The sequence below is a fragment of the Silurus meridionalis genome, chromosome 15, assembly GCF_014805685.1.
Source record: "Silurus meridionalis isolate SWU-2019-XX chromosome 15, ASM1480568v1, whole genome shotgun sequence".
In the NCBI taxonomy this organism is placed as follows: domain Eukaryota; kingdom Metazoa; phylum Chordata; class Actinopteri; order Siluriformes; family Siluridae; genus Silurus; species Silurus meridionalis.
Genome location: NC_060898.1, coordinates 10,281,251 through 10,294,926, shown reverse-complemented (window position 1 = coordinate 10,294,926; position 13,676 = coordinate 10,281,251). Strand labels below are relative to the sequence as shown.

General features: G+C 41.2%; 1 protein-coding gene across 2 annotated transcripts in view; it reads left to right on the top strand.

The window, feature by feature from the left end:
- Positions 1 to 13,676, top strand: part of trpc5a (transient receptor potential cation channel, subfamily C, member 5a) — a 55,851-nt gene that overhangs the window by 38,429 nt on the left and 3,746 nt on the right. For both annotated transcript variants that reach the window (XM_046868585.1, XM_046868584.1), the window contains one exon: positions 10,977 to 11,018. In XM_046868585.1, the coding sequence (XP_046724541.1) occupies positions 10,977 to 11,018 (42 nt within the window). The remainder of the gene's footprint in view (positions 1 to 10,976; positions 11,019 to 13,676) is intronic.

The following is a 13,676-nucleotide window of genomic DNA, read 5'->3' as shown; positions in this document are numbered from 1 at the left end:
ATATGATCCAGAACAAATGATCCATGCGGCAAACTAAGATGACAACATCAGAATCAGAATCAGGTTTATTGGCCAAGTGTGTTGACACACACACGGAATTTGGTTCCAGCTGTTTGTTACTCTCAAAAGTACAGACATAAATAAAAACCTATACATGACAAAAAAACAGACAAGACAAGACAAAAACAGACTATACAAGACAATATAGACAATACAGACAATGTAAGACAGTATAGACAGTGTGGGTAATAAATAGGGATACAGACCAGTAATGTACATAAATTGTGGGAGTGCATGGTAGTGCAAATGACAGTATTGTGTGCCAGGTATGATTAGAGAGTTTACTATAAAACTTTACAGTATATAGCAGCAATAGTGTGTGCAACATTCACAGATAATGTGATGACCGACAGTTCTGTGCAGTACTCATAGATGTGAAGCAGGGAATATAATTATGGTCAGTTGTTAGTGAGGGTGATTGCTTGGGGAAAGAAACTGTTTCTGTGTCTGGTAGTTTTTGTGAACAAAGTTCTGTAGCGCCTGCCAGAAGGGAGGAGCTGAAAGATGTTGTGAATGATTTTTTCTGCCCTGTTTCTGGTTCTTGTATGGTCCTGGAGAGTGGGCAGGGGGGCACCAATAATTTTTTTTGCTGTTTTAACGGTTTTCTGCAGTCTGTTTCTGTCCTGTTTTTTTGCTGCTCCAAACCAGATAGTGATTGATGAGCACAGGACAGATTCAATGACTGCAGTGTAGAACTGTATCAACAGCTCCTGTGGCAGACTGTACTTCCTTAATTGACGTAGAAAGTACATCCTCTGCTGGGCCTTTTTCAGAATCGAGTTTATGTTTGAGTCCCATTTCAGGTCTTGGGAAATGGTAGTGCCCAGAAACTTGAAGTTCTCCACAGATGACACAGGGATGTTGGATATTGTGAGGGGGAGTAGTGTAGAAGGGTGTTTCCTAAAGTCCACTCTCATCTCCACAGTTTTGAGTGTGTTTAGCTCAAGGTTGTTCTGACTGCACCATAGCACCAGCTGCTTCACCTCCTGCTCATATGCAGACTCGTCACCATCTTGGATTAGTCTGATGAGCATTGTGTGTGTCATCTGCAAATTTCAGGAGTTTGACAGTTGGGTTACTTGATATGCAGTCATTCGTATAAAGGGAGAATAGCAGTGGGGAAAGGACACACCCCTGAGGTGCTAACTGTCCGAATACCGGAGGTAACACCTCCCAGTCTCACCTGTTGTTTCCTGCCTGTCAGGAAGCTGGTGATCCATTAACAGATAGCAGGGGGTATAGTGAGGTTTAGGAGTTTGGAGTGGAGAATTCCCCGAAATTATTGTATTGAAAGCCGAATTAAAGTCAACAAACTGAACCCGGGCATATGTTCCTGGGCAGTCAAGGTGTTGCAGAATGTAGTTTAGCCCCATGTTGACTGCGTCATCCACCGATCTGTTTGCTCGGTATGCAAACTGTAGAGCTGGATAGCAGCTGTTCTGTCACCTTCTTTAGATGGGCCAATACCAGCTTTTTAAAGGTCTTCATGATGTCAGAGCAACAGGCCTGTAGTCATTCAGTCCAGAAATGGAGGCTTTCTTGGGGACCGGGATGATTATGGAGAGTTTAAAGCAGGAGGGGACTTCACACAACTCCAGTGATCTGTTGAAGATAGAGGTGAAGATGGGAGCCAGTTGGTAGCACATGCTTTGGGACAGGAGGGGGAGACACCGTCTGGGCCGGGAGCTTTCCTTGTCCTCTGTCTCTGAAAGAGCCGATACACATCCTTTTCACAAATCGTGAGCGAAACTTGAGTGCTGGGAGGAGTTGTAAGAGAGGATTCCAGAGGTGTGATGGGGGCAGACATTGGGCTGGGTTGGATGAGAGGTGTGAAGATATTGTTCTCAAACCTGCAGTAGAAGGTGTTGAGGTCGTCAGCCTCAACACCTTGTTGGTCAGCACAAACAGTGACTAATCCTTTTTAGATGATGACCCCTTCTGGCAGTAAAGGTTCTTCATTTGGGCCTAATAAAAGTCTTTGCTTCCTGAACTGTGACCCCTTGTTGGCTTTAAAATTAGTGTTGGGCTGCCAAGTGGATTTTCTTCTTCCCTGTGGTAACCATGCCTACTTTCATGTTCAAATCTGGAGGCTGGATTATTTATATAATTTGAGCTCTGACTTTGCAGTCTTAAAGGTCTCAGAGAAAGCTCTTTTTATATGGTGTCGTTTTCTAACTTTTGTCCCCTCGGTGGATATGAGGATCGGGACCAGTAATGACAGAGAAAAAGCCTTGTTGAGATTAAATTCAGCATCTGTCCAGCCCAAGAATGGTAGTTCAGTTTCATGTACAGTCAGTGTACCTGACTGTAATAGTTTATTGAGGGATCTCACTGTATGATGTGGCAAATTCACTTTTCTACACTCCTCAATGATAACACTCCTGGGGCCCTGTCCCCCATAGAACTTTCACAGAAATATTGTCCAACAAACAATGGACTCCATGCTATTGTCTGGGTCCTTGACAGCTTCTGGAAATGTGTCCCTCTATTGCACACCTGTAACAGTGTCTGAAATGTTCAATAACTTGGGATTCCTGACACGGTTTGCATCTTCATAATTTGTTATTATCTGTATGTGAAACCTTTACATCTAATTGATCTTCAGAGGCTCATTCACCATAATTTCTTGAACTTCTGCTTTGAGTTGTTCAATCAGGTGTTCAATCAATCACTGGCAGTTTAATCTGCATCCTCAAGAACTGGCTTTGACTTTAAATGCAGAAGCATGGAGGTTTTATTCAAGACTGTCTTTTTCAGCTTTTGCTAGTGTTCTTGTTGTAGATTGTTGTGTGGCCTTATATTCTCAGTAGATCAACTCTTCTTCTTTGACACTAGGGTTGCTTAAGAAAGTCTTAAGTAGCATTTTAACAGCATCACTTAATAGTCCAGTCTCAACAGAATAAAAAAACGTCATAAAGCTAATTCTGGACTGAACTATTCATCTTCATGTAGTGTTCACACTTCTCCCTGGGCTGAATTCCTCTAAATAGATAGTCCTGTGCTAATTCAAGTCAAGAAGTCAAGAAGGTTTTATTGTCATTTCAACCATATATGGCTGACGCAGTACACAGTGAAATGAAACAACGTTCCTCCAGAACCCTGATGCTACATACAACAACCAGAGGTGGGAAGTAATGTAGTACAAATACTTCGTTTCTGTACTTAAGTAGATTTTTCTGGTATCGGTACTTTACTCCACTATTTAGTTTTCGGACAACTTTTTACTTTTACTCATTACATTTTTACACAAATATCTGTACTTTCTACTGCTTATATTTTCAAAACAGACTCGTTACATTAGTTTTAATCCACTGATTTGGTGAAATATATATACTTTTTTATTTTCACTGCGCGGCCGATTTCAGCCGAACAACCGATTCATGTCATTGTGCATCTTTTACAATCCACTGGTGTATAAAGTCCTGCTCTCAGTCACCACAGATGTAGACTAGTTTACAAAGCTAAGAATCAGCCGGACAGAAAGCAACAAGAAGAAGTTTGGGGTTAATGTGGATGAGACAGAGGGAGTCAGTGATGTAAACATGACTGAGAACAGAGACTTTCCTGATCATCATCATCATCTTTTCTCTACTTGTGTTCTATATGTGGATGTTCAGCCTGGATACAATCATTCGGTAATAACATTTTTAATTAGTTTTGTATTAATATATATATTTGGCTGTCAAAATTAAAATGATCTTAAACAGCACTACATTTTATTAACGAGCTACCAATTAAGCGAGCATTTCTGTTTTTACCATTTGTATAAAAAATCTAAATCCATAAATAAATAACTAAATATAAAAGAGGCGAAATTAAAATCTTCAGCAAAAAATAAATTTATCTACAACGTCCTTTCTTTACGTAGATATAAAATAAATAAATAAACTCCACTGAAAAATATTTGTAATCAGTAAATTTTGTTTTATTTTTGCGCCAAGTCTCAAATCAAACACCAAATCCGTCATGTTTTACACAATTAATTTAAAAGCTTAAATTACTGTCTTTATTGATCGTACATATAAAAACAATACATCATTCAAATCTGTAAAATGTCTATGATTATATATCTATCTATCTGTCTGTCTGTCTGTCTGTCTGTCTGTCTGTCTATCTATCTATCTATCTATCTATCTATCTATCTATCTATCTATCTATCTATCTATCTATCTACAGTGGAACCCGGTTATCTCGCCCTCGGTTAACTCGACAACCCTATTAAGTCGACGTTTTTGAAGTGGAACCGCCAAATTCCTGCTTTTTCTACCCATTTTTTATCGGTTATGTCGACTTTTTTTATGTCGCCGAACCCTAATATCTCGAGCACAAGGGGGGAAAAATTTGAAATTTTAACGTCAGTTATGTCGATCGGCACTGTGCAGCCGCAGAAGAACTCGCGAAAGTGGCGGAAAAATCAAACCTTACAGATACTACAGGTGTTTGTATTGTATACTGGTGAATCTCTGCTGTTAGTAAGTGCACATATGCATTTTTTTTGTTAAATGTTATGCGATGAACGGGAGCGCGGCGCTCCTGGCTTCAACTCTTTACCGAGCGTGCGCGCGTCGCTCCTTACCGAGAGAGCCGTGCTCCTTACCGAGAGAGCCGTTCTCCTTACCGAGAGACCCGTGCTCCTTACCGAGAGAGCCGTGCTCCTTACCGAGAGAGCCGTGCTCCTTACCGAGAGAGCCGTTCTCCTTACCGAGCGCGTGGGCGAGCAGGGTAAGAAGCACGGCTCTCTCGGTAAGGAGTTGAAGCCGGGAGCTTTAGAGAAAGCGGCCAAGAAAGCACCTGCCACGCCCCCTTCGGCCGTTCATGTTTGAGACTTTTCTGTCCCTCGTTTTTGGTTTCAGGTTCGGTATTGGATCTTGCGGGGTTTTTTTCCGGCTTCGCGTCGTGCCGCCGGTCGCGGTATTTTTTTTATTTCCCTATTTTTCCATTCACAAACTGTCTCTCTCTCTCTCTCTCTCGCTCGGCTTATCTCCCCCTCGGCATCGCGGACGTAAGTGTTTTCGGACACTTTGCTTTGTGTGTTTTTGCGGATTACTTCAGCCTGATGGTCATAAGTTTTCAGAAACTTAGTTACTGTTTTTTTTTCTTTTTTTCCCACATGTGGACTAAATGTGAGACGGCACTGTGCAGCCGCTGTTTTTTTTTTTTTTTTGAGCGATCTGTGTGTTTATAATGTTGGAGAATATAATAAAGGTTTGTATGGAGAATGGACGGTGGTTTGTATTGTATACTGGTAAATCTCTGCTGTTAGTTGGTGCACTTATGCCTTTTGTTGTTAACAAACGTATGTACATTTTTATAGCATGCCTTCATCAAACAAATCACGGCAACGCTGTTGTGTAAAAAAACCCTTTAAAAACACGTGCATGCACATTCTCATTTATTAACGCACATCATGTACATAAAGAAATTTCAAGCACGTTAATATACTGCCGCCATTTTGTTTTCGTTTATCTCGATCATCGGTTGATGCTTTTTGGCGACCCCCTAGGACATCGACATAACCGGGTTCCACTCTATCTATCTATCTATCTATCTATCTATCTATCTATCTATCTATCTATCTATCTATCTATCTATCTATCTATCTATCTATCTATCTAATTAATATGATGTGAGGTCCAGTTAACAGCTAAAACAGGTAAAAGTAATAACTACTTTTTACTTAAGTACATGTCAGAGACAAGACTTCTTTACTTTCACTTGAGTAAAAAAGTATAATCAGTACTTCAACTTTTACCCAAGTATTTTAAAACATGAGTATTTGTACTTCTACTTAAGTAAAGGTTGTGTGTACTTTTGCCACCTCTGACAACAACAACAATCACAGAAACAGAAAACACAGGGCAAAGGACTAGTAAGTGTCCTCGGCACATAAAGTGCATGTGTGCAACCTGGTGCAAACAGTGCAAAAACAACACAGGACAGTGCAAGACAATACACAAAACACAAAATAGCTCCGCCAGTAAACCTGTTGTAAAAAGACAAAGTGAACAGTAGCAAAAATGTAAAGTAGCAAAATGTTGTGCAAAAGAGCAAATAGCAGCAATCCAGGAAAGATGTGCAAAAACGGCATGTAAACAGTTTATGGCAGGGGTCACCAAACTTTTTGACACCGAGAGCTACTTCTTGGGTACCGACTAATGTGAAGGGCTACCAGTTTGATACACAATTCTGAAATAACAAATGTGCTCAATTTACCTTTAATTATATGTTATTATTAATAATTAATGATATTTATCTATGTTAAACTCAATTGCACAGGGGGGCCAAAACTCTAAGCATACTTTAGGTTGCGGGCTAAACAGGATAAACATTTATTAAACACACAAAAACAATGTTTTTTTAAACATAAATATGAATAAATACAGACAGGAATATTATTCCAGAATAAATAAACTTAAACTTTAAATAAATAGTTCTCCATAAAAAGATCTCCTGTCAAAATTTAGTTAGTCCTGTCAAAAGTTAGAAATATGAACATGCTGCAAAAAAAACACTGAACAAATAAATAAAAATTGTGCTTTTAAGTAAACGTTAAAATAACAACAAATCAAAACAATCAGATTTCTTTTTTTTTTATGCCATTTTATGAAAAAAAAATAACCGTAAACTTTAAATAACTTAAAATATTTTGCTCTTCATAAAAATATCTCCTGTTAAACACAAGTAGTCTCACAGCTTTATCATGCAGCTCTTCAGAAACTCTCCCTCAGTAAATAACCGGTTGATGTGACTCTGATTTCTTTTCTGTTTTCACACCAGATTCACTTTGTGATTTTGCTCAGGTGAAAACGTCTGCTGAAATGTCAGATTCTTCTTCAATTCTTCTACTTTATGTATCTTCTGCTCTGCATTCAGGTTTTTCAGCTTATCCTGATGTTTTGTCTCGTAGTTCAGTCTTAGATTCAATTCCTTAATTACAGTCACATTCGCTCCACTAATAAGACACACGTGCTTACCGGCAGTGTCATTACATATATACTCAGAATCCCATCGGTTTTGAAAGGCTCTGTTATGAGAATCAACTTTTCTCTTCGCCATTGTGAGGGGCTTAACAATAACTGTACAACAGAGTTAAATACATCAACAGAAGCTCAACTTGATTGACGCTGGAATGTTCCCAGGTCGCCTATCGTTCGGTAAGGCAGCTGAAGCGCTGCATTATGGGATCTGTAGTTTTTGTTATCAGCGCTTCATATTGCCGGGACCTTAATAACAATAATAATAGATCTTTATAAAATCATCTCGGGGCCGGATATAATTGTATGTTGCGTCAGATTTGACACTGAGTTTGACACCCCTGATCTATGTGAAGACACTGATCATGTTATTGATTTCTCACAATAATTATCAACAAGGATTTAACAAGGTAGGAAACAGCTATTTTTAGAAAAGGCTCGCGGGCGACTCATGTGGTCCTTGCGGGCACCACGTTGGTGACCCCTGGTTTATGGTAATGAAGTAATGTAATGTGAGTGGTACATGGGTGTGCGAAGTGAGTACGAGTGTGTGTTGAGTCCGGGTTGTACAGATCAGTCACACAGTTTTGTGTGTGTGTGTGTGTGTGTGTGTGTGTGTGTGTGTGTGTGTGAAAGAGTTCAGTTCAATTCTTTGTTGAGAAGCCTGATGGCTTGAGGGAAGAAACTGTTACACAGAACCGCTTCCCTTGTGGCAGGAGGGTGAAGAGTGTGTGTATCGGGTGTGTGGTGTAAATGTTCATGATAGAGGGGAGAGAGACGCCGATGATCTTCTCAGATGTCCTCACTATCCTCTGTACGGTCTTGCTATCCAAGACGGTGCAGTTCCCAAACCAGGCAGTGATGCAGCTGCTCCAGATGCTGTCAATGGTCCCGCTGTAGAACATGGTCAGGATGGGGGGAGGGAGATGGGCTTTCCTCAGGCTTCTCAGGAACTAGAATTGCTGCTGGGCTTTTTTGGTGATGGAGCTGATGTTGAGTGACCAGGTGAGGTTATCCACTAAGTGAACACCAAGGAATTTGGTGCTCTTGACTATCTCCACGGAGGATCCATCGATGATCAGTGGAGAATGGCCAATCTGTGTTCTCCTGAAGTCAACAATCATCTCTTTAGTTTTGTCAACGTTCAGAGACAGGTTGTTGGCTCCACACCAGGCTGTTAACCGTTGCACCTCCTCTCTGTATGCTAACTCATTGTTCTTGCTGATGAGACCCACTACGGTTGTATCATCTGCGAACTTGATGATGTGATTTGAGCTGTGCATTGCTACACAGTTGTAAGTCAGCAGAGTGAACAGCAGTGGACTGAGCACACAGCCCTGAGGTGCCCTGCTCAGTGTGGTGGTGCTGGAGATGCTGTTTCCGATCCGGACTGACTGATGTCTCCCAGTCAGGAAGTCCAGGATCCAGTTACAGAGGGAGGTGTTCAGGCCCAGTAGGCTACGCTTTTCAATCAGGTGCTGAGGGATGATCATGTTGAATGCTGAGCTGAAGTCTATGAACAGCATCCATACATAAGAGTCCTTGTTGTCTAGGTGGGTGAGGGCCAGATAAAGGGTCATGGAGATGGCATCATCCGCGGAGAGGTTTGGACGATATGCGAACTGCATGGGGTCCAGTGCGTTTGGAAGCTGGGTCATGACGTGCCTCATGACGAGCCTCTCAAAGCACTTTATGATGGGTGTGAGCGCGACGGGACGATAGTTGTCGAGGCAGGAGACAGTAGACTTCTTTGGCACTGGAACGATGGTCGTCGTCTTGAGGCACATGGGAACAATGGCTGCTCAGGGAGATGTTAAAGATGTCTGTAAAGAAATCCGCAAGCTGTTGTGCACATTCCCTGAGCACTCTGCCAGGAATGTTGTCTGGTCCAGCAGACATCCGTGGGTTTACTCTGCATAGAGTTTTTCTCACTTCAGCTGTGGTTAGACAGAGCACCTGGTCACTGGGAGGAGGGGTGGTCTTCCTTGCCACCATGTGACCAGAGAAAACATGCTGGATGTTGTTTACACAAACATCCGGGGCGCATACGGGTCAAAGACTCCGCCTTCAGAGCAGGGGATAAGATGGCCTTAAAGACAGGAAGGGCCAAACTGTCCCGTGGCATCAGAAAGGCGAAGCGTGCACATGGCAAGAAAATTCACGGCCACTTCCAGAACACTGCACCTCGAACCGGGCGTAGAAGTCGTTTAGAGCATCTGGGAGGGAGGCATCACGGTTACAAGCAGGTCTGGATGCCATGCCACATGTGACAGGTGTCTCCGCTGTCCTGGAAGTGGCCGTGAATTTTCTTGGCATGTGCACGCTTCGCCTTTCTGATGCCACGGGACAGTTTGGCCCTTCCTTATCTTATCCCCTGCTCTGAAGGCGGAGTCTTTGACCCGTATGCGCCCCGGATGTTTGTGTAAACAACATCCAGCATGTTTTCTCTGGTTGCACATTCTGATGAAATTTAGAAAGAACTTGAGATTTGCATGGTTGAAATCTTCGGCGACAATAAACAATGCGTCAATGAGCGCTTCCTTAGCATTAGCGCTAGGTGGTATGTACACTCCAAGCACAATAGCGGTGATGAATTCCCGTGGTAAATAAAAAGGTCTACATCTCACAACCATAAACTCCAACAGCGATGAGCAGCAGGTGGAAATGAGGACAGATTTCTTCCACCATTCTGCGTTGATTTAAACACACATACCGCCGCCGCGAGTCTTACCGCACAGAGCTGCATTTCTGTCAGCACGGAACGCGGCTAGCCCGTCCAGCTAAATAACCGAGTCTGGAACTCTGTCGATCAGCCAGCCACGTCTCAGTGAACACAAAGACGCAGCAGTGTCTCTACTCACGCCGAGTAGCTTGTTGGAGACATGTGCCAGCAGTAGAGATGGTAGAGCAGGCTGGCTAGGGTTAGCTTTTAGCCCCCGGTTGCTTTCCGGGCTTTCCCCTCCTCGTGCAGTGCTTCCGATTCCCCCTCCTCTGTCCATCCACCGCAGGCGACGCCGAGGTCTGGAGGCTTGGTTCTCAAAGCATGCCGAGGTCACGTAGCTTCTGCCGCAGATCATTGTTTATTGTGTTGTTGGGGTTGTTTCTGAGTTCCTTGAGTGTTTGCCGGTGGTACACAGGGACACCGGTTGCTCCGATGTCTATATGTTGCGTAAGGCGGGCTACAAAGTGAAAGTAGCACCATTTTGAGTCCAGAGCGGCCGCTGTGAGCTACTGCCGTGCTGCCATCTTGGACCATGATTCCAGGGTCTTATGAAATGTTTTGTATTTTTTTAACAAATCTGATGAATGATCAACCTTGAAATGACCTTTTACGATTGCTTTCAATGTAGAATGGTTGAGGCCTCTGTTTATTTTTTTAGCATTTCCCCCAAGTGGAGGCCTGGGCTTCCTCACTGTTTCAATTATTGCTGTCTCAGAATTACCCTTGAACAGCCCAGACTCAATCTGACACAGGTTCTATTAACGGTCATCCATTAGCAGCAATCCATCGTGTCAGCACACAAATGCTTACAAGACGTCTCACTCAGAAATCCACACAATTCATCTTTGTGACTGACGTATATACAATTGCCACCCACAGGTAAAAAGTGGAACTGCAGTATTATTACAACATTAGAAACAAATGCACATTAGGCTGCATTTCAAACATTCAAACAAGAATTCTATCTCCCCAAATAACCAGATTGCAGTAGCGAACACACAAACTGCAATGCAAATGCATATGGATAAATGTAAACTTCAACTTCAAATATTATAGACCTGAACAGTCAGCACACATAAGTCCAGTATAATTCAAATATAAAAATAAAATCTACACCTAAACTGTTTAGATTCATCCTTGAATTATCATCAACAGCCTAATCAAGTCACAATGTTCATGAATACTGTTGGGTTGTAGTAACCTTCTTCTTTTTCCTGCAGGAACGGCATGCTGACAGCCTCATTCAGAACCAGCAATATCAGGTAATGTTTAGTTTAGGATATTATAATTTGATAATAGATATCAAGAAATAAACAAACATGATAATAGCCTGGTGCAAAATTTAAAAAGCAGATAATGCATGTGTTTTGTGTGTTAATATTGCATGGAAACTATCAAATACAAAGTTAACAATTTGTAAAAGAAAACTTACAGTAAGAAAATTTAAACCTGGTTGTGCCTTTCAAGATAGAGCCAGTTACATTTCTGAAGCATAATTTAAAAAAATAAATAAAAAAAAAAATAAAATAGATCTTGTGCCTGCTCTAAAACTATTCTTAGAACTCTTTACTCTTATGTAGAGGATTTATAAACATCAAGCAAACATCCTTGATACTACTAGTAATAGATATTTTTGCTTATTTGCTGCATTCATGTAATTCCAAATGCAAATAGATTTTATTTGTGCCTAGTTTTTTAGAAAGCACAAATTTTGACTTGCTCAAATCTTCTTCTTCTTCTTCTTTCGGCTGCTCCCATTAGGGTTCGCCACAGCGGATCATCCGTCTCCATACCACCCTGTCCTCTACATCTGCCTCTTTCACACCAACTACCTGCATGTCTTCCCACATCCATGAACCTCCTCCTTGGCCTTCCTCTTTTACTCCTTCCTGGTGGCTCCATCCTCAGCATTCTTCTACCAATATAATTCATATCCCTCCTCTGCACATGTCCAAACTATCTCAATCTCGCCTCCCTCACCTTGTCACCAAAACATCCTACATGCGCTGTCCCTCTAATAAACTCATTTCTAATCTTGTCCATCCTCATTACTCCCAACGAAAACCTCAACATCTTCAGCAATGCATGCTAAAAAATATATTTTATAAATTTTGATATAGGTTGTCACCTCCATCTAATGCACATTATAAATGTGCGTACAATTATGTAATAAACTGGAACTAAAGATTATGTGAAAAAATGTGTATTTCTCCACCACAATGACTCCTTTGTAGTCTAGAGACAACCCTGAGGAAATGATAGTCAGGAACTAGAGCGAGTGAAATTACATATAATTATTCAAACAAACATTCACAATACACATTATTAGCAACATGTCCATTAATGCAGTTAACAGCCAAACAGATAGCAGTAAAACAATGCAAAATAAAATCACACAAAAGCTTTTTTTCTCTTATTCTAATGATTAATCTGAACATTAACTAAAGCTCTTAAGATGTATATGCATAATTTTATGTATTTTGCTGCTGCCACATGATTGGCTGATTAGATATCTGCATAAATGCAAAGGAGTTCCTATTAAAGTGACTGGTGAATGTACAGGAGCATCTCAATAAATTAAAATATCATTGAAAGTTTATTTATTTTAGTAATACAATACAAAAAGTGACATTTGTATATTATATAGATTCATCACACACAGACTGATATATTTCAAGTGTTTATTTATTTTAATTGTGATGATTTTGGCTCACAATTATCAAAAACCCACCAATTCACTCTCATAAAATTAGAACATTCAAGACCAATCAAAAAAACATTTTTAGTAAATTGTTCGCCTTCTGGAAAGTATGTTCATTTACATTTATGTATATAATACTTGGTAGCGGCTCCTTTTGCTTTAATCACTGCCTCAATTCAGCGTGGCATGGAGGTGATCAGTCTGTGGCACTGCTGAGGTGGTATAAAAGCCCAGGTTTCTTTGACAGTGGCCTTCAGCTCATTTGCATTTTTTGGTCTCTTGTTTCTCATTTTCCTCTTGACAATACCCCATAGATTCTCTATGGAGTTCAGGTCTGGTGAGTTTGCTGGCCAGTCAAGCACATCAACACCATGATCATTTAACCAACATTTGGTGCTTTTGGCAGGTGCCAAATCCTGCTGGAATATGAAATTAGCATGAAGTGCACTAAAACTTCCTGGTAGATGTCTGTGCTGACTTTGGACTTGATAAACCACAGTGGACCAACACCAGCAGATGAAATGACTCCCCAAACCACCACTGACTGTGCAAACTTTACACTGGACCTCAAGCAACTTTGATTCTGTGCCTATCTCTCTTCTTCCAGACTCCGGGACCTTGATTTCCAAATGAAATGCAAAATTTTCTTTCACTCGAAAAGATGACTTTGGCCCACTGAGCAACAGTCCAGTGATTTTTGTCCTTTGCCCAGGTAAGACACCTCTGACGTTGTCTCTGGTTCAGGAGTGGCTTGACACAAGGAATGCATCATGTAGCCCATGGATACGTCTGTGCATGGTGGCACTTGAAGCACTGACTCCAGCTGCAGTCCACTCTTTATGAATCTCCCCCAAATTATTGAAAGAGCTTTGATTCACCTTTTTCTACCACATTTTTTCCTTTCATTCAACTTTTCATTAATGTGCTTGGATACAGCACTCTGTGATCAGCCAGCTTCCTTAGCGATGACCTTTTGTGTCTTACCCTCCATGTGCAGGGTGTCAATGATTGTCTTCTGGAAAACTGTCAAGTCAGCAATCTTCCCCTAGATTGTGTAGCTTGAACCACTGACGCACAATTTAAAGGCTCAGGAAACCTGTGCAGGTGTTTGGATTTAATTCGCTAATTAGATTGTGACACCAACTTTTTACACATTTTCTGAGATACTGAATTTTGGGTTTTCAGTAGCTGTAAGCCATAATCATCAAAATTTATAGAA